At 34.1% G+C, this 27396-nt stretch overlaps 2 protein-coding genes across 4 annotated transcripts in view; one reads left to right on the top strand and one right to left on the bottom strand.

Annotated features, from left to right (window-relative positions):
- TMPRSS15 (transmembrane serine protease 15) overlaps positions 1-13324 on the top strand; it is a 99127-nt gene extending 85803 nt beyond the window's left edge. The window contains exons 23-26 of the mRNA XM_016148492.2: positions 5025-5206; positions 6511-6606; positions 9065-9204; positions 13169-13324. Of these exons, the coding sequence (XP_016003978.2) occupies positions 5025-5206; positions 6511-6606; positions 9065-9204; positions 13169-13324 (574 nt within the window). The remainder of the gene's footprint in view (positions 1-5024; positions 5207-6510; positions 6607-9064; positions 9205-13168) is intronic.
- A 2229-nt stretch (positions 13325-15553) lies between these two features.
- Positions 15554-27396, bottom strand: part of CHODL (chondrolectin) — a 287033-nt gene continuing 275190 nt past the window's right edge. The window contains exons 8-12 of one of the 3 annotated variants that reach the window (XM_036218782.1): positions 25787-26096; positions 25483-25640; positions 21978-22064; positions 20012-20114; positions 15554-17011 (exon numbers count right to left, since the gene is read on the bottom strand). In XM_036218782.1, coding sequence (XP_036074675.1) covers positions 16927-17011; positions 20012-20114; positions 21978-22064; positions 25483-25640; positions 25787-26096 — 743 coding nt within the window. In that variant the 3' untranslated portion in view covers positions 15554-16926. The remainder of the gene's footprint in view (positions 17012-20011; positions 20115-21977; positions 22065-25482; positions 25641-25786; positions 26097-27396) is intronic. The other 2 variants (XM_016148501.2, XM_016148502.2) reach the window with 2 other exon arrangements.

Genomic DNA, 27396 nt, shown 5'->3' on the forward strand with positions numbered 1-27396 from the left:
TCTAAAGTGTACCTTCTTGACCTTGCTGCCTCTCGATAATTATATTTTAATCTATTTTAAACCATAGCTTCAGAAAAGTGGCTACAGAATTTGATCTCCACATGTATTACAGCAATTTTCCCATTCCCCTGCTAAACATGACTTTAACCTTTACCTATATATAATCTATGTCTTGGGCATGTCACAGATGGGTGACCTATATCCTAACTGTGTTATAAGTAAACGGTATCTGTAGCTAAAGATTCAGTGTTCTCTGTTGCACACAAGTAGGTCTTAGTAAGTTAGCAATCTCCTGTATTGACCTCGGATTTGGTAAATTCTTCTATTTGATGTTCTTGCAGAACACATGCTTCCTAAATGTCAACCAAGCCTGCAGTAATTTTAGTGACATCTTTCAATTACCTACCTTACAGTTGTACTTATTGCAGGCCAATGATACCAATATTGAATCTTTTCAAACCACAAATATACAAAAAGCAGTTTCATTTAATATAAACACATGTTCAGTCATATAGAACATAAAATGTCTTTTCACACAGTTTCAGTTTGAACGCAAGCAAACAATGGTAAGCTATAATAGAATTGTGATGAATGCCAACTTATCCTCACTAAGCTTGCATTTTACTCTCCTCAGTACTGTCATTACTTCTCTTTCCAGTTCCCAAGAGTTCTAGTTTCTTGCTTTCTACTTCATGTCCCTATCGAAGCAAGAAAGTTTCTGATCTTAAGATATTTGATGAAAAAATATTTTACCAGTTAATGCTACCTGTTATCTGTCTTTTAAAAGTCCTAACAATGCAGTAAAAAGCTTAATTTCCTAATACATAAATAAAAGAACCAAATCAAGCAACTTACTGAAATCTAGTTGTTCTCATTGTAAATTTGTTCCAAGTATTTTACCCTGCAGGTGGTTAAATGGTTTAATTGGACAACTCTTCTCTGTCTCCATTCTTCTCTGTCTACATTCCCATTTTAATTCAGCCTCAGTGTTCAGGATGACCCTAACAATTCCTGTCTCTGTTCTGTTTTTTTGTCTTCTTTTCCAACCTTTGGAAAGCATGGGCCAACTTTGTTGTGGTTTAAAGTCTAGGTTGACTTTGAACGAGGGGACGGAATTTTGATTCTATTTATGCTACTGATTTCATGTGACTTGGTATCTCTGTTTTTCAGTATCTTCATATGTAGGGTGTTTATAGGTATCTACTTCCTGAGGTGATTGTCAGTACGAAATTAAGAAGCTATAATACTTTCTCATACTGTGAATATAGTTGTGCAATAAAAATTTTATCGTGCTGCTATTCCTGCACAAGGAAGGTCCATGAAAAAAGACTCTAACTCTTGCTTAGAAAGTCAAGAGACATTCAGCATATTTATTTTTCAAATGTTTTATATTGACATAATTTTAAAACATGGACAAAAATTACAAATAATAGTGCAGAGAATTCTTTTATAGTTTTACTCAGACTCACCAATTGTTTAAATTTTATGCTGTCCAAACTTTTTTATTCTTTCTCTCCAATCTGGAGAAATTCTTTTTCAACTGTTTTATAGTAGTTTAGACATTGTGCTTCCATACCGTTAAATATTTCAATGTGTCTTTACTAAGAACAAGGATATTTTCTTATGTAATCACAGAAAATGACGGAAATTTAACATTAACGCAAAAACAGTTATCTAATCTACAGTATGTATTCATTTTTGTCAATTGTCCTAAATATGCCCTTACAACATTTTTGGCTTGTTTGTATTTTGCCACCCAAGAACCACTTCAGGGTAATGCACTTGGTGGCTATGCCTCTTTCATCTCCTTTAATCTGAAATAGCCTTTCTGTCAGCCTTTCTATCTTTCCAGCTTTCTTAACCTTTCTTTCTCGTTTTTGATTTTTTTTTTAACATAAGCAAGTTATTTTGTAAAAAGTCCTTATATTTGGAAAAATTGTTTAAGCTCTTCCTTTTTCAGTACTGATATACCCTCATTCTTTGAGAATGTCTTTACTTTCTGGCAAAATAAGATGTTCTGAGTTCATCTTTTACCTTCCCTTCCCCAGCCCTCAAATCAAGCTTTCTCTAAGGCACTCCAGTTCCATTTAGCTAATTTTAGTTCCTTCTACTTTTAATATTTTTAAAAAAGATATTGTAAGAAAATTTTAAAAAATGAAACAAGGTATCATGTGCTCATTGCTATTGCTTTTACGTCCTGCTCTTAGGCCCTCTCGACAGACACAACTATATATCTATAAATATATGAACTCAAAATGATAGCTCCATCTAAAATAGAACACCACGGGGTATATTCTTGTCATTTCTCCTTCCATATTTGTGACTATTATTTGTGCAAACCTGGAACCCAAAAAGTAGTTTGAGAATTGTAACCTTACTATTTTTTAAAGCAAACTTAGCAACCAGAGTTTAATATTCGTTTCTCAGTTTTTCCCAGGGACATATAGCAAAATGCCAAAATCTTCAGTGTACAATTTGGTGAGTTTTGAAAATACATACACCTGTGTAACTCAAATTCTTTAAGACATTTTCATCACCTGGAAAGTATCTAATACCTCTTCCCAGTCAATGACCATCCTACTTGCAGAAGCAACTACTCTTCATTCTGTTATTTGGGCAGTTATATACAGATTTACAGTGTGAATCACATCTATCAAATAGACATATATCAATGATGAAATTATTCATAGAGGGGCCTTTTTCCACTTTTCCATTCTTTGATTTTTTTAATTTAATTTAATTTTAACTTTTTTTTCATAACCACTTGTGCTGATATGGCTCGACGTACAACTCCCCTTCCTATCATATGTGACCACTGGTCGTGTTCAATCTTTCTGGCTCCTGCATTGTTTCCCGTTTTTCATATATACATTCAGTCAAGTGAGCACTTGTGGGCCAGGCATTGTTCTAAGCTTTTGAGATGATATACTCTAAAGACCAACGAAGTCTTAATAATGCTTATATTCTAGACTAGGGTAGAAAAAAACAGAAACCTCAAGAAGCCTTGCTATTTCTGTTGACCAGGAAGTGATTGGCTGAGGGGTAGGAACAGTATTAGACCAAATTGTAGGCCCTGGTGAGGACTCAGTTGGTCATGGTAGATGGGATGTCAGACCATTTGGAAGGCTGAAGAGTGTTATTATCTAATCCGGCTGTTGGTGTGGAGGTGAGAATGCAGGGAGGAGCAAGGGTGAAAATCGGAGAGACCAGTTAAAAAGAAAACAGTAGCCAGGGGACTGTGGCTGAGGAAGCTGGATAAATAGCTGGATCTCATTAGTAAGTTCAAGTGGTTAGAGTCATTCTTTTTTCAAGAATTGTATGTTTTTTACTCTACATTTAATTTATATATTTATATTTATGAGAAATTAATCATAATTGCCACACCATGTTGCATACTTTAAATTTAATATTGATTCATAGATATTATATTTTGCATTATGATTACATTTTATATAACTGGTATGTTATATTAATTATAAATAATATTAATTATAGTAATGGTATAACATTTAAATCATAACTGATAAAATTTGTTCAAAGGCCATATAAGTTCATCATGTAGAGTTAATAAAGTACATGTAATTATCAAAAAATGATAAAATTGTCTCTTTAAGTGCTTCGTACATATTTTATCTTCAAAAATAATCTCATAGAAATTGAGAGATATAGGTAGTTTATTTATTATAGATTTTAATCAATAATAAAATAATGTAGTTCAGAAAAAGACTACCTAATCTCCCAAATTCTTCTCTCTTGTAAGTACTGTACCTCATCTAAAAGTATAAATGATATGAGAGAGCATATAGGTAGCACAAAGTTTAGTAATAATCATTTCTTCTCTATTTTCAGGTACCGAGTATTAAACATACATGCTTCAAGCTATTGGTCTAATTAAATACAATGTACAGTGACATTTTTAGTGATTTCCAAAATTGTCATTGTGCTACATAGAAAATAGCCTCTTTTGCATGTTTGCACCTATGAGTAGCATGATTGGAAGGAACTATTTCTCCAACATCTCTCAAACATTTACATTTATCTCTCAAGTCCTACTCCATGAACCTTTCTGTGTCTATGTAATTTCTTACCATGGCCCCCCGAACAAGTCCAACACCACATTAAACTAGGCATTTGCAACCATTAAGAATTAAATCACTAGCTCTGCAATAACTGAAGTTATTGAATTTTGACTTCATAATGAATATGGTTTAATTGGCATAATTCCAGCTATTCACTGGTAATTTCTTGGAGTGAAAATGTTGCTGGCCAATAGCACATTTAAAAGCTCCTGCACACTTTCAAAATATAATACCCAATTTAATCTGTCATATAATATAAATGTTACCCTTTACCAACACATTATCAATGGCCCACATTGTACACAAAAATTATTCAGGTTCATTGCATATTGAAATTACTCAAGTTCGTATAAGCATCATAATAGCTTTTATTGGTTACCTTAACTCTGTGTAAATTCAATGTCTCTCTAAATGGGAAAATGCTCCTAAATTTTCTTCCATTACTACAGTAGTTGCTGTGGTTGTCTGAAGAAACCCTGGACCTAGATACCATCTCCACAGTGCATTGTGCTCTAAAGCAGTAGTTTTCAAACCTGGCCATTCATTAGCATAAACTTGGAGATTTAATTTAAAAATTAGTTTTTAAAAATTCTCCTGTTCCATCCAAGACTGTTCATCAAATCAGATCTAGGGAAGGAGGAAGCAGATATCAGTGGTATTTAAAACCACTCTGGGTGACTCTAATGTGAAACCAAAGATGAAAAAAACAATCTAGAACTAGAGATCGAGAGATGATTTAAGAGAAGTGATAAAGAGTGATTAACATTCACAAAGGCTTCTTCTGTGGTCTAGTCAGAAAAATAAAAATTAAAGGAATATTTTTAAGGAAGAATCCTTCGGAGAAATTCAAGAACATTTTGGGATGGGAACATCCTAAACGAAGACCTCTAGGACATAATCGCGGTGGAAGGAGAGTTTCTTATACTTCTTTATTATAATCTTCAGGAGAAATTTAGAGCCATCTAAGTGGAAAGCGATCCTAGGCCTGCATATGACATCGAATCTCGCTTCTCCTCATGTAGTAACCCGGCTGATAGACCAAATTGTCATAAATCCACATTACAACAGACGAATAAAGAACAGTGACATTGCCATGATGCATCTTGAATTTAAAGTGAATTACACAGGTAAAATCAATCACTTTTAGTCATCTTATCTGCTCAAATTAATTCAAAATCAGATTTGAAATATCGTCAGTACCAATGCATTAATAGTCCACAAAAGTTGGAGAATTTGTTTTGGAAATGATTATAATTTAAATGGAATTAAATATTGGAAAGAAATATATTAAATTACCTTCTCAAGGTGTTTAAATCCAACTTTCTGGAAAGTTGACCATAGAATAAAACTCTCAGAGCCACCTGTAATAGTAAACTCGAAGGAGCAGCCCAGAGAAAATAGGGCATGTTATAATGTATGCTTTCTCTATTTCTCATGGAAAAGAATGGCAGGTTCATCTGCCACAATAACTAGAGAAGGACAAACTGAGAGAAGGGCATATGTTCTAATAGTAAAGTGAGTAAGAATCGCTATCCATAAAATAAAAAATTTTAAAGGAAATTCAATAATATTAATAAAGTGGCTGATGGAAGACTTCCCCCCAAATATCTGGAAAACATGCAAATCACCTGAGAAGTGAACTTTATCCTAAAGGGCTCTGCTCAGCTCCAACCTCTACCCTGAAGACCTTTCTGAGCCTGGTTAGGGGAAAGCACCGCCATCTCTGTGCTTATGGGATTTGATCTCCACGAGTATTACTGCACTTACCAAAGGCAGGCTACTCCTGTGGTTAGTTCTATAGCCCTGACCTTGAGGGTAAACACCAAATCTGATTCATTTTTGAGTCAGCTCTAGGTCTTACATGTAGTGGGTGCCTAATAAATGTCAGGTGACTTGCAAATTGTTGGAGAAGGGCTTTATTTAAAAGTCAGTGACCAGTGCTAATGCTTCCATAAATGCCTGGTGAAACAATTGCCTAACAGTTTTTTCAATATGGAAATAAGTGGAGGATGAGGTGGTGGTGGGGGAACAAAACTCAGAACATTTGCCCAAGTTTCTCTTAAATGACCCTGAAAAACAGCCTTACCAAGACTGTCACAGAAACACTTTCTGTTAGGTACTATTAAGCATTATTTTCTATTATTTAAAAATAAAAATGATTAACTCCAGAACTCAGACATTGTTTATATTCTAAAAGAGTAGTTAGGAAGCAATGTAGAGGATCCTAAGAGGCCACCAGAGGTACCTAATCTATTGTCAGAGAAGTGCTGATAAGTCTGAGATGCTTCTTTCTCCCAAGATTGATGTCTAATGTCAAGTTAAAGAATAATACAACTTGCTGTGGATGAAATGTTGAAAATGATGGATTTTTAAAATTTGTTGAAAATGCATGTGTGGTCTGTCGTTGTTTTTGTTTTGTTTTGTTTTTCAGATTATATACAACCTATTTGCTTACCAGAAGAAAATCAGCTTTTTCCTTCAGGAAGCATTTGTTCCATTGCTGGCTGGGGGAGTGCTGTATATCAAGGTAAATTATCAGATTTGAAAAACAGAAAATGTTTAGTGGGGGAAAAAAAAGTATGCTATTGCACTATCTTCTGACTCTTTCCAACACTTTTTGCAGCTCTTAGACTGTAACAATTTTCTGCAATATCTCTTAAAAACACTGTCAGCCAAATATTCACATGTTGAATATTCGTATCATTAAGAAAATGTTTTTCCAGATTGTGTAGCTCATATTATAAAACTATAATCCTTATTGGAGGGGAATTAAAGCATCCCCCAAACTCAATATCTAATGTTGGTATTATGAACACTCTAATAAAGAGGAAAGATACACCTATTAAAATGAATATAACCAATGGTTCCATGATATTTACAAAATTTAATTGTATTTAAATCTTTTGGAGAGATGCAAGTCCCGGAAGCAAAGCATTCACAGCTAAAATATTCTTACTTTTTGTAAAAGGGAGTATAAAGTTTAGGTCAAACCCCTGCTTGATGATTCCGACAGAGGTTCTCTGCTGCAATTTCATTATGCTGCCGAAAATGCCTAATGTCTGCTGTCCATAAAAATGTACTGAAGTCAAGGACTGTATATTCTTTTATTTCTTCCACTTGAAAAATGTCATGATTTATTAAATTTGAAATCTAAAAAGTAAAAATGATTCCTAGATAGATATTTTCTCTATCAGACTTCAAACTAAAAGACATTTATGACTACAATGTAGACTTTTCAAAACAAATTATCCAATAACAGATAAATTTAAGACTCTTTATTCCAGAAGAAATGGGTGTGTTTTTTTCAGAGCTGAATAAACTTGGCTGACAGTTACTTATTGTTACTAAAGATATGCATTTAACTGACTTAAGAAAGGTATATAAAAGTGGTATGGAGCCAAGAAAAGATCTGTATCTGAGTTCAATTTCCTTTAGGAATAAACAATCAGCTCATGTTTAAATATTTCCTAGGTGACAGCAATTTTAATGAATTTTATGAACTCTGCCTTGTGGTTTCTAGCTGCTTCATTTTATAAAATCCCAGTTCTCCTTTTTAAGTATATTACACTGACTAATTCATAGAAAAAATCATGAACATATTATTTACCAAGAAGAAATGAAGTGATATTAATTGATTAAATTAAGACGATAAACTTGAAATACATTTACTGATTTTTGAGGATTTTGTGTGTGTGGAAATACGTATATTCTCAATCATTCTCATGCAATTACTATTAACAAATAAATATTAAATATACGAGAACTGCTCAAATTTTCCTTACCAAAGAGTTTTGTCATACACCCAACCAATTTTTTACTCCTTGACAAGCAGCAAAATTGGCTTTGATTTTTATTATAAACATGTCTCCCCGCCTATCCTTGATCTTCATAGAATGAATGACAGTGAGATGCTCAATTTTCTCCTGCATCATAACCTCTCTAATTCACAGTCTTAAAGTTCATTGTCAAACTTTAAAAGTCCCCCACGGTGTGCTGCTGGAGTCACTGGCAGCAGCTGGGAATAGCAATTTGTACACATCTCCCAATTCCATGTTCATTGTCATGCTGGTATCTTGAATTCGGCTATGGCTGGAGTGTTTATACCACGCAAATTGGCATACAATGCACATTGGGGCTTTTTTCCTTGAAAACCGGTTATTAAACATTTACCTATGTCACTTTGCACCTAAATCACACGCACACACAAACACTTGTTCGTTTCCTGTCTTTTCAGTGTGTTGATTAAACTTTCTGCCTCTCTTGAGGAGCCAAATAGATTTTCTAATAAATAGATTTGCTTATCATGTCTTTTTTTCGGAGTCACTAGACACCTGTTTATTTCACTTCTCTCCTGGGATTAGTATTTCAGTAGAGATCACGCTTCCAGTAGATGAGTCATTTTATAAAAAGCGTGGAAGTACAACCTGCTACAGAATACCTCCTTTTTCTTCACCTGTACGTGGAGGACAAGCTGATTGCCCTTAGACCTGGGCGCAGTTCATCTGAGTTTTGTCTTTTGTCCAATGTGCACCTGCTCACTCATGCAGCATCTCGAGGAGCTGAATGCCGTTATTTATAAGGGAGTACTCCTTCAGGTGCCAAATGAAAAGCACTTCTGATTTCTCAGCTGTTGCTAATTTCCTTGAATAAAACTCTATGTTGGTGGGCTTCCTCCCACCTTCCATAAGCAATACTGTAACCATTTAAAATTACTGAAAATGCCTAAAGACTGTCTGGTCCAACCCACTTCTCCTGCTAGCCCTCAGGCACTCAAGAAGTACTTTACTGTTATCCCTTTAGCAAAACCCATGAATGAGCTTTATTATGTGTTTTAAAGTATAAGGTTTAGCATTTAGTTCCATTATATATCCGCACAGTACTAGATAATGAGTGAACTGTTGACATAAGTAAGACTGATAGTGGCTCATTCAGCGATGCATGTTGATCACTTCTGACTGTCTGGCTGTAATATCCATTTTGAGCAGGTCCCACTGTAAACATATTGCAAGAAGCTGATGTTCCTCTTATATCAAATGAGAAATGCCAACAGCAGATGCCAGAATATAACATTACAGAAAATATGGTGTGCGCAGGCTACGAAGAAGGAGGAATAGATTCTTGTCAGGTAAATATGCAAAACTGCTTGCCCTTCATCTCCAGAAAGCATTGCAGTATAATGATTTCATTGTTTAACAATGATTCAGGAGTAAATAAATCCTTTGGGCCTTAATTTCCTATTTTCTTTTACAGAACTGTGACTTTTCGCTTTTGTTTGTAGATTGTTTGCATAGTACTCCTAGGTGGACCTGATCATTAGAAACAAAACTAATTTTTACTGACAAGAGTTATAAAACAGATGTCTTTAGAGATGAGGCATAAAATGTGTAAATGGGAGACAGCCAGGTAAACTGCACTGGTGGGCCTGGGGGTGAGCTGGAGAGGATACACCTTAGCCAAAAACATTTATTTTCAAAGTTCGATTCTTTAAAACTCCTACCGACTTAAAACAAACGAACAACAAAATAGGTCTCAGGGCCAATTTGGCCTAACAGCCTCTGATATTGAACCCTGATTTAGAGCACAGCCCTGATGTTCAGTGACGCATAATAATTTCTGGATGAAAACCAACCTGGTTAGCCCGGTTAGACCTAGTTTACAGCTAACTACTTGTAAGAAGGTAACTTAACTCAATAGCCTGGCACAATCCTGGCTCTGGAAATCCTATACTAGAACTTTCATATTATCTTTTACATTTCATTGGAGAGAAGTAATAATGTGAACTCGCTGCATGTCGATACTGCAATATATTTGAAGGAACAATAGCTTTAGACATGTGTGACCTTCAGAGAAAACTCTTACCCACAAACTCCCCTCAATGAAGACAAAAACATCTACTACCTAGAAATAATCTATTAGTTCCATGAAATTCACATACACTCAACAAATAAAAAGTAAATTCTGCTAGATCGTAGAATTATACTTCCTTTTCAGTGCCGCATGGTGTGATCATGAAGAACATGGATCCATGCTCGGGCCATTCTCATTTGCCCCTCATTTGTGAGACTTTGGGCAACTCATTGAGGCTTTATTGAGCATTTAAATAAGATACTTTATGTAGGACACTAAGTCAGCCCTCAAAAATATTGTTTTATTATGAGATGTTGTAAATAAATTTTCTGTCGTGTTCTGTATTTGAAAATTAATAAAATATTAATGCATTAACTTCCACTGGAATAGATTACCTGATAGCAATACCGAGCAAACAAATAATTTACAAATGTAGCAATTGATACTATGGGAAAATGGTTTTACTTGTTAAGTGTAAATAATATGTTATATATATTAATACATAAATATAATAATTTGACATGATACAAGACTTTTTTAACAGACATTTAAGCAGATGAATCTATATACATATTCTTTAGTTAAATCAATGTCTCAAGTCATGTTAAATTTTCAGCTTAGTTTTACATTTATCTTGTTTTGATAAACTCATGAATTCAAGACAAAAAAAGGATGGCTTTCCTCACACTTAAAATTGACCTCTGGGTCTTATATTTCCTTTTAAAATGAAAAGTTTGAAAATGGTAAGATATAGTGCCACTCAGAAGGTGATTCACAGAATTATTGTTCAGGGGAGAATTCAGATGGACAACCTCGATTACAATTAATGGGGATTACGTGGCAGATACCTCATGCACAAGGTAGAAAATACGACTGCTGAGTCCATTGATGTTAGAGTTATGCCAGTAATGCATGCTAGATCTCTGAAATCTCATTTTCAGTTCTGATTTCTAGAGTCTAAGCATGTTGTTCATTAGCATGTAAGAAAGCTCCCACATAAAGCAGTAACTTGTATAGTATAATGTTATTATGACTGAGCAATCAATAGTCCAGAGTCATGTGATTTTCTTTGCTCAACTTTAATACTATGTTACACAAGAAGATAGATTAAATAGGAATACATTATTTAAAATTATGAATATGTTATTATTGACACAGCACTTGGCTAAGTTTTTCCCCTATAGTGTCATTTGCCTTTTTAGTCATTCACTCATTTCTGAATATCTTCGAGCTTACCGATTTCAAGGCACCATGAGTGGCTATAGAATATCCTTCCTTTACAAAACTAAGTAAATGGCACAAAGAGCAAACCTGTTTTGCTAACCATTCAAAGCTTTAGTAGTGGTCTCCTAAGCGTGGCCTCCAGTCCAGCAGATCAGCGTTACCTGAGAAAGTGTTATAGATGTAAAATCTCAGACCCCACCACAGACCTACCGAATCAGAAACTCTAAAGGTGGGCCCGCCAATGTGTGATTTCTCAGACCCTCGAAGATTCTGATATACACTAAAGTTTAAACAAAAATGGTCATCAACCGTTAGCCTCAGACATCAAAGAATGTGGTGATTTGGGTTTTGTTTTTGTTGTTGTCTTACAAATATAGCATCTAATGGAAATATAAATTTTAGGTTAATACTTTATATTCCAGACACTTACTCATATTTTCAAAGTATTTACACATCTCTGAGATAGTCAGAAAAAGAACTATCTTCACTGAACACATCAGAAAATAAAGACCAAGAAAGGTTATAAAACTGAACTGAAATGGTATAATTAGAAGATGGGAAGTATAAGAATTAGATATAAGTCTCTCAACCAGACAGACCACCCAGTTGCTGGGCACCAAGCCTGCTGGTGGACCCTTTGAATAACAACAGCTGATATAAATTGGGTAATTTAAAAATCCTTGTTCATGTAATCAGTATCTGGCTTTTACTAACTATCAAAAAATTTAGATTATTTTAGATAACATGAAGAAAACCAAATGATTTTTTTCAAAAATATCAAAAAAACAGTTGAGGTTTATTTTTAATAATTTCTCAATCAAATATAATTTTGAGCCTGTATTTATTCTTACCTTGTATTGATACTATTCTATAAATATTTCTGAACCCATTATGAACTAAGGGCTTAGGATTCAAAAATAAAAACCCTAGTACTCAACTTCAAACAGCTTAAACACATTTGTTACATCTAGAATAGAAGTAGCCTGTGGTTACTAGTGCAATTTATGCACCTCTGCACCCAAAAAAAGATGATTTTATAGACCACATTTTCCCCTTAAATATAGGTCTGTCTCAAATACAGTAAAAAATCAGGAAATAAATCTCTCAAAATATTTCTAATATCGATTGTGGGGTGAAATAAGCTATTGGACCAGTGTTTTTAAACAAACAAACAAAAAAACCACGAAGCTTTAAATAATTTCACATATATATATGCAGATTAATTTAAATTTTTACACAATTAGTATAAAAATACTTGTTAATTCTGTCATTAGTGGCACTATATATTTGCACTGTATTCCTTTGTATTACACAAGAATAGTCATGTGCAAATAAAACCTATGCAATCAAAGTAACTAGAAATTGCTAATATTAATATTTATGAAAATTAAAAACATTTCAATTGAACTCTCAGATGAAAACATGTGTACCTATCACTAGAAATTATATCACTAGAAATTATATCATAGATTTGCCTGTTTCAGTTGAAATGTTCTTTCAAATCTGATTGCATTTGTCTAATGCCAAAAAGTTAATGCTACCTGAGAGAACTAAAATCAACTTTACATTGAGATTTTAGTTTTCCTAAAGCACATAATATGGAATAATTGTCTTTTCCACAAAGGTCTTTATAATTATAATATTTAGAACATATCTCTTTTCATTTTAAAAAATAAGCTTTTAATATGTATTTTGGTTGAGATGCTTCTCATAGTTGTGCCTTAGAGAATTTCTCAGTACACATTAAAATGCCATAAGAAAGTAAGGTAACTCTTATTCTAAAGATGCATTATTTAAAATTACATATAAACAATGTATAAATCACAGTTTTTCTGTGTTTTTTACTGAGTAGCAAAAGGTTCTCATTCTTGACCTTGAGTGGTGGTGAGGGCATAGACAAGGGACTTGCAATTAAATCACATTTTTTATCTTTATTTTTGAATCGATTTGCTAAAAACAATTTTATACATTTTTACCAATTGACCACACACAATTTTCTTCTGTAATTTACTCTTTAGGGGGATTCAGGAGGACCGTTAATGTGCCAAGAAAACAACAGGTGGCTCCTGGTTGGTGTGACATCATTTGGATACCAGTGTGCACTGCCTAATCGCCCAGGGGTGTATGCCTTTGTGCCAAGGTTCACAGAATGGATACAAAGCTTTCTCCATTAGAGTGTTTCCTAAATGAAACAGGAAAATCAGGCAGTTTTCCCATTCCACTCTAAGGAGCATGTAAATTGAGAGTTTTGTAAAAAAAAAAAAAAGTAGTTCCTAAAATTGTTCTTACCTAAGCCACTGAAATGCTAGGGGGGTAGGGGGAGGAGCTAAATTAATATTTACAATACTAAGTAACTTTAAAATAATAATATATTTTGGTTTTATTGTGGGCAGCTCTTCTTTCACTTATATAGTTTCTATAGTGTCGTTTGCTCTTAAACATTTTTATCATATTCTCTTATTTAAAGGACTGTTATTTTAAAGTGTATATTATACACTTAAGGCAGCTTAAGTAAAATTCGGAAAAGAAGTGATATAAACTGCTTTGCACAAGGATGTTATTGTTTGAAATAAACTGCTGTAAATTATCTAGTTCTTGCTTAGATTGCTATTATCAGGATCTCAATAGTCTTCCTGCTTTTCTATCCAAATGCATTTCCAGTTCATCTTGACCGTATTCCCCACTCATAAAAATATGTAGTGCAAGCTTACATCACAGACCTGGACACACCGTACATTCCTCTCAAGCTAATTAAAAAGCAAACAAGCACAAGTCTACATATTTCCTTTGTATGAAAATAAAAGGCAAGTTAACCGATATTGTAATTCTTTTATTGGATCATTTTTTACCTGGATTATTCATACTGTCCATTTAGTTCAAGATAGTATTTTTTAATTTTCAAAAAAAAAATCAGATATATCAAAGAAATGCAACTATTAATTTTTTTTCTGATAAATGTTACAGTGGATGTTTCTAACATGTGCAAAAACTTATTTAAACACAGCTGAATTGCCTATTTGAAGGCCAAAAAATGTGGAATAAATGAATTTGCTTCACTGCTTTAATCTCTTGGATCATTTCCAGAGTAAGTGCAAACTTCAATTTAGCTTACTACACAAATCTATTGACTTATTAGGGAAGACAAAATTTATACCTACTTAATACACACACATGCACACAGACACACACACACATATACATTCTTGCAAGGGGGTACATGGTTCAAAGTGATAGAAGAGAAAGGTTTAAAGGAGTTGAAAGACAGGATTGATCAGTCTAGATTGGTCTACGGAAGAAACAAAACTTGGGCTACACCCAAAAGGAATGATCATTATTGATATACCGAGGAGGCGTTGAGGACCACCATGTAGATGGAAGTGATCTTGAAAGTTCAGCGAGAGAGGACAATAGATAGTCACGGGTTGTCATAAAAGACTGTCTCTCTCTGGAGACTGGTCAGAGAAAGAGAGAACAGTATCATATAAAGAAGGCATTGCCAGATGATTTGAAGACTATAAACTCCTGGTAACCAATTGTGGAATTTATTCTTAGGACAAAAATCAGGAGTTCCTGAACACACTATTCTTTTTAAGACCTTTTTAATTACCTGTTCCTAATACTTAGGAAGGATGGAGAAGCAAGGATACGGTGTACTGTTTGATTTTATTACCTGAAATGTCATTCCACAATTCACCTGCATTTCAAAACACATATTAGCAGTATGCTCTGAAAATACAATATATTCACAACAGATACCCACACCGCATACTCCTTTTTTATTTTTCAAAGTTCAGCTAAAATTTTAAGAAATGCTTAAGACAGTCTTACTGCCATCTTCTAATAAGAGAGAAGTTTACTGTCCCACTCTTAGTAATTTGTGAGTTCAGTAATTAATACCAGAAGAGTCATCCAGACCTGGATCAAGATAAAAGGCAAAGCCAAGGCCCTTCCCCATCGCTTTGCCTCTCCTGCATGCAGCTGTTGTAGTCATGGGTGGCAGAGGCAACGGGGAAAGCCTAGTCTCGTTCCATCAAGTCCTGACTAAAGGAAGAAATGCATGGTGGGAGCCTGGTGGGAAGAGGTAAATCCCAGCAGCTGGTTTCCCATTCTTCCGAGAAAGATGGGCAGCCAAGAAAAGAAAGAGGAGTGCTAAATGTGGGCGGATCTAAGCTTAGAATGCAGCTGCCATTCTCTCAGTCTCTAAGCAGCTGAAAAAGGGCCAAGGCCCACAAATGTCTATTTTGCTTTTTAGTTTTGCTAACTAACTCTAGTTGTAAATTGCCTTAATGAAAGCTCTTTATTATCTAACTGAAAAGGAAAAAAGATGAGCTTTAAAACACTCTATTACCACAAATTCCATTCTTACCACTCTTAAACAGTAATTCGTTTTCGTCTTCATGTATTGATGCACACATATCTGTATTTTATCCACTTGAGAGATTTAAACAACACCAATGATCATTCTTCAGAAACAAGAACTCTTTATTTGGTTAAAAGGAGCACAGGGACATTTGAAGGTAAGATAGTTACAACTCTCGAGAAGAAGGAGCCACAAGCATTGAAGAAATTAGGAGATAAGACAGAAAGGAGCCCCGGTTTACTTTCCCAGTCAAATGCTCAACAATGAACATAAGATCGTTGATGCCCTCCAGCCCATTTTCACACTAACTCATAGTTTCTTTCCTTGCTAAAATGTTAGCGTGCTGTGCTAACCTCCACAGCAACGTGACAATGCATCTGGTCCCAACTGTAAAACCCCTTAATACACTAATAGAGGCTAAACAGAGCTAGAAAAAAACCTTAGCCAAACTATGCAGCTATCTGCCTCCAGTTTCAGTCCTATATCCTAAACAACCCTCTTTATTCTGTGTGCAAGGGAGGGACCAAATTGATTGCAGAACCCTCAGGCAGCTACTTGTGGTTATATAGGCAACATGTGAAGACATATGATTTATATTGTGTATGCCACTTGTTTCTGTCTTCTAGATCGAGTATATTATTGTTTATACAGTCATTAACAAAGTTATTACAAAATCTGTTGAATTTTAAACTAAAAATAATTGTAAGGCACATGTCTTGCACAATTGAAATTAGACAATTCTTGCCTCTAAGTAAAATATTTGAGTAGATTTATACCACAGTTCATGAAATAGCTTCTTATTTCTGAAGAGATTTCCTACACGTTGATATAAAGCAGAGAAACTGAAAAAGATGAACCATTCTTAGACAAGAAACTTTCTCTATGGTAATACATTTTTGTGTACATGAATTCAGTTGACAACAGAGATAAATTTCTTAAACAGCATGTACTGAAAAATGAAATACCATAAAAATAAATATTAGAACAGTGCATTTTTATCAAACACTTATGTAAAGGTAAAATATTTTTGCACACCATAAATTTCAATACAATTTACATTACATTAACTAGATCACAGCCTATGAAAGGTAAAAGAAACAAAAATAACTTCTTCCAATATACGTACTTCTGATGTGCTGACAGCAATTTTATCTGCATGGTCCATTCCATTCACTAGAAGTTTGGGTGTATCATTTAGCAAAATAAGTATGTCTCACTCCATGATTAGCACAGCGTATTTTGTAAATGAAATAAACATAGAAAAACCATTTAAATATTTGCCTCAAGGGGGAGCTTAAAGTTCATCTTGCAGATCCTTTGAGATTTCAAGCCATTCCAAGCTAATGTTCTGATGCCATTCCTTACACAGATCCAGAATTATACAACTCCGTTGTCTGGAGCCAAATCGGTGAATTATTACACTTCCATGCCACTTTCTTTTCTCGTGCTTTTTGAAATCCACAGTGTGGACTGGTTTGGGCTTGTTTTTGTTCTTCCTTTACTGAAAGACATAAGAAGAAGTAAGTTCAATGTATGAGGTTTTTTAGCACACTAGGCTTGTCTTGGTCCAAAATGGAGACATCTCAGAGCCTTAGTATAAAAAGGTCCTTCTCTCACCAGCATATTTTTTCATTCCTACAAAAATTCTAGATTATTCCAGTATGTGAAGGTGGTAAGCAGTTCATATGAAATAATGAAAAACAAAGCAAAACAAAAAAACCAGATCGTTCTTTTCTACCCTTTATAGTTTAGAATTCAGAGACACACAGATATGTCTAATACAATGCCATAATTTTCATTGTAATCACCAATAAATCTTCATTTTCTTTGGTCTGGAAATCCTGAAATGTTGCTTTTTGAATATTCTTCCACTAACATATACTGTATTTAATGCTAAACCATCAAAATAGTGCTTTTGTCCTAAGTATAAAGGCCTTCCTAATTCCCTCTTTCCATCAGTTTTCCTGTCCTAAATTGTCACCTAATCCCTGAACCTTTAATTTTGTTTCAGCCTCTGAAACCAAGGTAGTTCAAAGCAGATTCAGATCTTGATAACTTCTGGGTGTCTGAGTTCCCCTAGATCTGAGATTGAACTTCACTCTTATAGATATAGTCTGAGTGCACATTTTCTGCCTGTGCCTTGGGCCGTACTATCTTCTCTCAATTAACCAGCCACTTCTTGGGCTCCTGCAAAAGTGCCTGCTCCTGAGCATATCTAGTCATTGTATACTAGACTACTACCCAGATCTAGACTCTTTGTGGTTTAGTTTCCTGAGAACGAACCCTCAGCTGCATCACTAACCACTCCTGTCTCAATGTACTGCATTCTGCATTTCCTTCCTCTCACAGACAACCTTTCCAACAGCACACTTTTCGATCCCCACATGCCTGCCTTCCACTCCATTCCATTCACTCCCTACCAGGCTTTGCAGATCTCCTTCAAAGAAAGAAAAGAGCTCTTCCTAAACAAGGCTGAGCAGTACGATTTTACAGTATTACTTAACTGGCTTCAATTTGTGAAAAGTTATGAATAAAATATTATGTCTAAATTATATGTTTTGGAGATTCGCATCCAAATAAGATGAACACATCTTAATCTATGAAGTCATCTAACATGAATGGAAAATACATCTAGCAAAGTTTATGAAAAACATAGTGTTTTTAACGGTTAAAAAAGAGGTATTTGTAATTCATGTAGTTTTTGTGTTGCATTAGTATTTAATTTTAGAGTTACTACCAGTTAAGGAAATAAGAATTATTTTGAACATGACAGGTAATGATAGAAACCATCATGTGTACCAGATTGCAATTTAAACTTTCTGCAAGTCACTCAGATGATAATGGAGTTGAGTCTTTGATGAGGTTTCTCCTTGCTTTCCTAGAAGAAAGGAAAAGGGGAGGATCTAAGAATGAATGAATGAAGCACTATAGCTAATTCGGCATCTTGAGATAATCTATTTTGGCTTATTTTCTCTCTCTCTGAGCATTTCAAACTATGAAAACTCCACAGATCTTCAAGATGGAAAACCTGGAAGATTTCTGATTGAAGAGACTCTCTACAATAACACACAATTTGAAAGAAGAAAAACAAACTTTAGCGAAAACTCAGTTGGCGCGTTAGTAAACTTTATCTTAGAAATGAGATACATTTCTAATATTTTAATATATAATATATTACATAATATTTTTCAAGTCATTTTTTTCAAGCTGACTTATAATTTACAGATCTTCCTTAATCATTTGGCTGAGTTATAGGGTTTTACATCAAATCCTACCTCTACTTCATTGTTTTACATAATCATAAATCATCTTTCCATCAACAGTCTTAGGAATTAAGAGAAAAAGCTCGATATTTACTATTGTCTTTATTCTTTACAAAATATTGTCAAACAATTTTAACTGTGTTTTATATGTACATTGGAAAGCTAAGAGGACAAAATAGGTAGTATTAATTTGCCAGGCTTTATTTATTACTATTACTCAAAATGCCTTACTTAAACAGCCAGTAAATCACGTGTTAGGTCCTTTTCAAAATTTATGTAAACCATTCAGAGTTTACATCTATTTAATTTTTTTCTGGAATTTTTGTTATTTAGTGAATTCTTTAGGGTTTATTTCAGGAAAAGAAGAATATGAAGTAAAGTCAAAAGAGAAAAATGGCTCATTTGCAGGTCTTCCCCTGACAGAGGCATTTTCTTGATCATTTTTCATCTGAAACACTCTGACAAAGATGTCTAGTTTATTCAAGCAAACATGCTCTTATTTAAACCCATGATTTTTTTCTCTTTTCATTTGACACAGATTTATATTTCATATATTACTTTAATTGATGATTGGACACACATGAAAAAATTTTACCTCTAACTCAAGGGAATAGGTAAACAGATACAAGCATACTCCCAAGCATTTGGCCATTAAGATATATCATTTTATTTTAAGATGCTTACTAAAAAGTGACCTCCTGTTATCGTACTTTATTTCCTACACTTAAAATATACTTTTGAAATAAAACAGAAGGCTATGACTTGAAATTTTGAAACAGTTCTACAAAGTACACCTACAAAAATCAAGTCTTGCATACAACTTGAGGTCAAGTTTGAAAGGCACACCATTGCTTATACTTAATAAACAAGGGACAGTATGTATAGTTGCATGTGTTGTAAGCTTACAAGCATTCAAATTTCAGATCTACCACACACACTAGCTAGCTATGAGACTCAAGGCAAACTGTGTAACCCATCTAAGGAACCATCTTCTCAACTGAAAAACAGACAGAAGCGTACAGACTTCATTTGGCTTGTGAAGATTAAATGAGATAATGCATGAATCCTGTGAAAAGGTATATCTAATTAGATTGTTATATACTGTATTTGTACTGAGATATTAAAATGAGAACTTTCTTAATGTAAATTAAAAATATAATTTTATACTAAACATTTGTAAAGAGTTCTGAAAACATTTAAAATTTTTCAAGATGTCTCTACATATATGAATTATTTACCTTTTATGCAACATCTGGAAACAGCAGGTTCCAAAAGCAACCAGTATCAATAAGAGCAGTGGGATCGTTGGTATAACAACATAAATTAGGTTGGGAATTATGCCTACAAAAGTAAAACAGTCTTAGTGTAAAAAGACGGTTGAGGCAAGATTTGATTATCACGTTACATAAAAATTTTTCAAAAATTTAAGGTAAAATCAAATTATTTTTAATAAATAGATCCTAAGCAAGGTTCTTCCCTTCATCCTAAATAATCTAAAAAATAATATGTTAATGTTTGTGAAAAATTAAAAATCAAATCACACTGTACTGGTTGCCAAGCTCCAATTCAATGTCCATATTTTTAAAACTATTGTTATACTTGAAATTCGGATAGAGGCTAGGTTGTATAATGCATTAATAATCTTAGCTATCTCACTTCATTAATCCTTCTCCGTTCTTACTTATAGAAATAAGCACTGATTATTAAATAATAACCATTATTTAAAAATTGTTGATTTATTGGACATATAATTATCCTAACTAATAAGCTCAGTGCCATGATGAAATGAAAGACTCCCTGGGATTAAACCAAAATATGTAAATATTAATTGCTGATATAGTTGTAACCCAGAGACACAAGACTCCAGAAGCATGGAGACTTGATCTTAATTAAATTCTAAAATAAATCAATTTTTAATCCCATCATTTCAAAATGCTGGGTATTCTTAGTAAAATATAAAACTGAAGTCCCATAAGCTTAACATAATTTTATTAAAGATTTTTTCAGTGTCACAGAGGGGAAATATTTTTAATATAATGATTACCAATATCTTTAATTAGAGTTAGATGTTCTGAATAGTTTTAAAATAAAGAAACTGAAAAGTGAAAAGCACTGTTTTAATACCATGTCCACACAGAAAAGTAAATTGAAAATTATGCATTTAGCTAGCAAATCAAAAGCCATCATCATCATTATTATTCTAAATAATTCCGGAGAAAGTGGACCGAACTTAGACCAAACTATCCATTTAACTGCACATCAATTCCTTTCTTAATGGAAAAAGAATTATTTAATACAACAAATGTTTCTGTCCAATTAGCATAGGGCCCATACTAAAATTCGCTATGGTTTCACCTACTCTTGAGCTTCTATCTAGTAAATGACTTCAAGGATTTTGAAAATTCATGAAATACTTTCTTTCCTTTTCAAAATACCATCGTGATCCCTTATACATAATACTAAAGATAAAGAGAAAGTATTTCCTACTTTTTTAAGGATTTTGGATCACCTGTGGAAACACTTTCAGACTTTAGGTCTTTGACTCTATCTTCACAAAGCACTAGAGTAAATCAATGTTTCTGTCCAATTAGCATAGGGCCCATACTAAAACAATACCTGACTAACATGCGGTTTGCATTGGGATTTCTCTGTTTCTTTCACAGACAGTAGTGTGCTAGAGGCAGCTGGGTTGAGAGCTCACTGTATGCATCCTTTCCACCCCGCTATTCAGTGATGGCACTTTGGTAGCCTGAAATCAGCCAGGGACGATTTACATCACAACAAAATTGCAAAGGCTACAAAGCAGGCTTCCTATTTTATACCTACCTCACCCTAGCAAATCCTTAAATGTTTAGCAGCACACCACTGTATGCAGGCCACCGCGGAACGTGCCAGTTTATATAGCATAGTGCTTACATGTTGTTGGAGAAGTTCCTTGTACATAAGGATTTTAAAGGGGATTACTCAGTTTAGTACTAGATATATCCAATTGAAGTGAAAATGAGGAAACAAAATAGGTTCCTCTATTCAAAAACCAGCTGAGCATCATTTGTTCTAACTTTGCTGAAAGGTAAATTTCCATAGATTCAAATTGAGCGTACCGCCTCACCAGCGAACAAGAAGAGTTGGGGCTAACTTGAAGCAGAGTTTAAATATGCAGTTTCTGACTTTAATAGAGGCATTAAAGACACAGGAACAAATTACCTGCTTCAGTAACAACCACGTTTTGATGGGTGTCTACTGGTTGATTTGTAAAATAAGTCTTTTCTCCAGGAGCTGTTGGATTAATCTCTGTAGATAATAAGTACAGATATCATATATGATGATAAACAAGAGAAAAGAAAACATAGATGAAAATAAATGTTTATTATAAAAACATATAAACACCAGAGCTTTGACTTATGAACAATTTACAGCTAAAAGGTATATTTTGAATTTAAATGCACATGAAATTAACTAACTAGAAAGTCAATATTTAATTATCTTTAAATCAAGGATCCACTTGGTGAATCCTTGCAACCCAAGACTGCATTTAGCAATCAACAGTGTGTCTATGCTGGTGACAGCCTGCTATAGGTAATAATGACAAAGCAGGCACAAAGTGAGGCAAAGACAAGTAAAAACTGGTGATCATAAGAATGCGAGCCACTAATTACATTTCAACAAGCAAAGATTATTTTTGCTGATATCAGTGCAATATTTAGGTTTCTCTTCACAGTAATAATCAGCAGAAGACTGTATGTGGATTGCATTTGGAATTGATGAGTCACATAAAAATGTTCTAAAGCACATTTCTGCCTTATGCAAACAATACCATTCTTAGATTTGCTTTCCAATCATGTCTGCCTCTTTAAAAAATAATAAGTTAAGGCTTGTGAATTGTTTCTTTCCCTGGTTTTATGAGATGAGACCTCTTTAGTTCTCATTCTCTTTAAAAAAATTTTTAAATATCATATCATAATCTGGTACTACTCTGTCACTTAATTTTTTTTCCAGGTCTCATTTGCTAAACTAATAGTTCGGTAAATATAAATTGAATTAGTAAGAAAATACTTCATAATTTGTTTTCATTTGTTCCCAAAATATAATTTCCTGTTTATTTTTAAGTGATGGAAAAGAAAAAAAAAATACATGCAGTCTCTTATATTGCTTTTAGAATAGTAAATCATTTGAATGTAATGTTTACTACTCTAATTTGCTACATAGTTTCTATTCATTGGAAGTCTAATTATGCAATACCCTGTAAAAATATTTATTATTCTTGTCTATCTATTGTCTATACCCTGACACTTTAATAGCCCCCTCTAGGTTTCAAAGACAGTCCTATCCTACATGTACACTCTTCTACAGAACCTAGGTACTCTATGCCTATGCTTAATTGGTATTTGCTGAACAAATAATCCCATATATATTATTTTCTATTGTCTAAGGACAAGATTATATTATACAATTTCAATAAATACAAAAATTAGATTCAGATGTAACCCCATAAAAAAATGTCTTTAGATAAAGGACAAGATTATATTATACAATTTCAATAAATACAAAAATTAGATTCAGATGTAACCCCATAAAAAAATGTCTTTAGATAAGAGATATGCAACTTATAGTACAATTTTAAAAAAAAACAGTGGAGAAGAGTGTGAGAAAACTCAGAAGTGAATAATGCAGTTTCTGCACAGCTAGGTTAAATTTTACCACTCTGGATGTCATGCTATTCGATGGTGTATGCGAACAGGAAGAAATGACTAAGTTCAAATCATACACTAGTCCTGGTGTAGTTGAAGAATAAAGTTTAAAACAATTAGTGTTATAATTTGTAAATTTTAATTAGTCCCACTGGTTAATTCTCCAATCCTCTCCCACTAAAAAAAAAAAAAAAAAAAAAAAAATCCTAACCACTCACCACGAATAGAGCTCTGACTCTATAAGAAATTTAATCAAATCAACATCCTTCATAAATAAAACACTAAGCTCTAGGAAGGTTAACTAAATAAAAAATAAATAAAGATGAAAATACTCAAAGTAAAATATAAAGAATAAAATATCTAAGACCAACTATAAAACTGCATGTGCTTCAAAAACAATAAATACATAAAAGAATCTTGTTCACAAAGTATAGATATTTGAAAATTTTGGTAGAATAAAGAAGATAAAGAAAAAAATAATTTTATGTCTGCAATACTCTTCCATGAGTAATACAAACCTAGATTATTTAATACGAGTCACGAAGATCCTGGGGTTAACAGCACCCTAAATAATGTGGTAACTATAAAGGCAAAATAAATAAATGAATAAATAAAATAAACAAATGTACTTAGGGTCAAACAGTTTATCTAAAAGCTCAAAGAAAGAAGATAATACTGTCTTAAGAAGGTTCTACAATATACTTTGTTTCATTTAATAGTTTTGAGTACACACTGTTACAAATTTAAACTACCAGAGAATTTCAACTTCATATTTTTCTAAGAAAAACATAAAGACAAAGAACATAAGAGCATAAGAGATTAAGCTCTGTAAAGGCTTCTAGGAGGGTAATGATGGATTTAGCAACCTAGAGGTTTAAAGAATAAACTCACCAGGGACATAGAAAGTTGGCTAATATACTGAAGAGCAGGATAAACATGAGAGAAGAGTAACTCTAATCCAAATAATCCCTTGTGCTTTATGGTTTTATGAGAAAAGGAATCATGTAATTTCAAGAGAATAATGGAAAAAGCAGTACTTGATTATAATTGCCTTCCACGAACACATGAGGTCAAGCCTCTCAGAAGAGTTAAAATGACATTTACAAATACTGAGAAGGAGACAAACAGCAGAAGAATCCCAAAGCCTAAGTACCCAATTTGACTTTCTTAAATGATTTTTACAAATGGGTTTCCACAGTTTTGATTAGTCTCTTTTGGCCAACCATCAATTCTTTTGAGCTGTCTTATTTAAAGTAATTCAAATTAACTATTTCCACAGGAAATCACTCTGATGTAGTTCAGGTAAACGCAATCGTCCCATTTGCTGCACATGGCAACAAGTTGGAGACTTCAAATGAGAGCTGGTTAAGGAAGTGTATTTCAAAGAATGAGGATCATAGGAAGAACGTGGCAGGTGCCCCTACTTTTTTTTTCACTATGGTTCAATGACCTATGACCCGTTTGACATTCATTGAAGAGCGCATGACAAGTATCATGACATGAAATGATAAGTCAGTGTTCTACAAGAAAGTTCCCTTAAAATTCCCCTGATAACCACACGTTGATCGGAGGTGTGAATCTATAGGTTCCTTGATGATGTGTACCTGCTTCACACCGGCTATACTAAATATTTAAAATATTTAAAAATAGATACTTATTTTTCATAAATTCTATTTACAAAAACACAATTTGACCTTAATATTAGAAATGATTATTTTCCCTTAAAGTCACTTCTCCACGTGTTTCTCGTTACTCCCTAGTTCTATTTCTAGTGACTGTAGTTTCTATTTCTAGCTATTCTAGTTTCTATAGTTTCTAGTTGCTTTAGTTCTATTGAACTCATCAGGCAGTTTGTTCTACAGCATATGGTGTGCTTCAGTATACTGAGTGATATGAGAAGCTGCAAAGTAATGCCATTTTCATAGCAGAAAAACAAAAGAGCCAAAGGTAGTGAATCTTAAAGATAAAACTTAAAATCAAATGTGCATAAAATGTGCTTACCAGCTTACAGCACTTCCTACCTGGTTCGTACTTGCAGATGTAATTGTGCTTCATGTTGCACCTGTCATCATTCCACTGGTAAAGGTAAGGGCCTCCGAGGCCAGGATTGGCCGTTGGTTGATGATACATCACCACGCACTTTTCACTTCCACAGGAAGGTTCATCCGTATACCAGTTTCTGCAAATACAGAGCAGCAGGAACACTTCTAGGTGATCCAGGTGATTTTACCCCTTCTGCTCCGCCATCCTCTCCAGGTAACAGAAATCTCCTTTTGCCCTTTCAAGTTCCCCAAAGCATATTCTACTCTCCAGGACACTACTCACCGGTACTGGGAACTGCTTCCATCAGACCACTGGTAGAGGTCTGGGCAAGCACCAGATGCTTGCCCCTCTCCACTTCTCCAAAGCCCTATCCAGAAATCACCATCAGAAATCCCTGTTCCTGGTTTTGTCAGGTTTTGCAACATGCTTTCTATTAACTTCTGTTCTGCTTCATTCTCAAGGGTGAGAAGGGCTCCGCCCTCACTCTCACAAGCCAGGCGCGCCTCCTGAAAGCTCACTCGACTGGACAGTTCATGGAAGTAGGCCATTTTGTAGCAGGGATGCCTGAAGTCAGCAAAACACACTTTTTGGCCTGGAAAAAAAAAAAAAAGATGAAGACTTACATACACAGGCACCAAAACAAAAAGTTTGATTAAAAGAACTCTCGAAATTTAATTTTGCATATCCCCACACATATATTAAGCAGAATGAATTTTCCTGATTACTTAGGGACATTACTACAAACATGCATGAACATGTCGGATCATGACCAAGTATAAGATTTAGCTAACTCTACCAGCAATGAAATTCCTACTGTTCTATTGCTTACACCCTCCTGCTTCTACCACCAAACACATATGCCAAGATTACAGAGGCGATCTCCTGAATGGTCATGCTGTTTCGTTTTGGTTTTCATTAGTTTCTTTGGTTCACTTCTGATCTCTGCTGTCAACTTTTAAAATTGCCACGAATCCTTCTCTGTCACTATTCCTGATTTCCAACCTGCTGTCCATGGCCTCCACTAATCTTCCTCTGATTTCAGCTTAGGTTTTGCCTTGGAAAAGATACTATCTTACTATTTTACATAAAATTAAGTTAAATTGCTTTAGCCTAAGAAATTAACCATTTTCTTACGATTCATCTGCACGAAGATTTTTCTTGTTGAGATTGAAAGCTTATTTTCATTATGTATTTAATTTTATAGCCAATCGAGAAAACTTGTCAGTAGTAGAGGGCTGGGTGTGGTATTATACTTAAAACACTGGCTAAAAATTAAAGCATTCAATCTTTGTACTCTTAATTACAGTACATCACACTGAGCCAGTGTTGGTACCATATCCATTCTCCCCCAGAATCAGCAATTAATAGCCTATGATGACAGTCTTGCAGGAGGGAGCAGAAATCAGTGGAAGGCCATTAACCTCGCAACAGTGTTCGAGTGATAGGCACTCAATAACTTGACACAAGCTGAGAACGGCCAGCGAATAGAATGGCAGGTCCAGCCATGCAAGCAAGATAGCTAGCTGTCCTCTCTGTCTCATTAACTGATCTAGACCCAAGAGCAACACCCTGAATAATATGAACAAATTAACAGAATGTCCCAACCAATTATTAATAAAAAAATAATAATAATAACAATCTAGTACGAATGACCACAGGAAACTGGAATTAAAGAAATTTCAAATGGACAAATCAGTCTGAAATAAACATTCCTTCAGAGATGATTATGGAAATCCCAATGGTTGATTCTAATACAATTATTCTTTTTTTATTTCTCTTAATTTATTATTAGGTTTTGTGATGACTTCCTTATTTAAAATTGTTCTTTCTGGTAATAGTCTAACAATCCCATTAAGCCTAGTGATGTTTATGCCTACATTTTAAAATCAAGT

Source organism: Rousettus aegyptiacus, unplaced genomic scaffold (genome assembly GCF_014176215.1).
Source record: "Rousettus aegyptiacus isolate mRouAeg1 unplaced genomic scaffold, mRouAeg1.p scaffold_m13_p_4, whole genome shotgun sequence".
In the NCBI taxonomy this organism is placed as follows: Eukaryota; Metazoa; Chordata; class Mammalia; order Chiroptera; family Pteropodidae; genus Rousettus; species Rousettus aegyptiacus.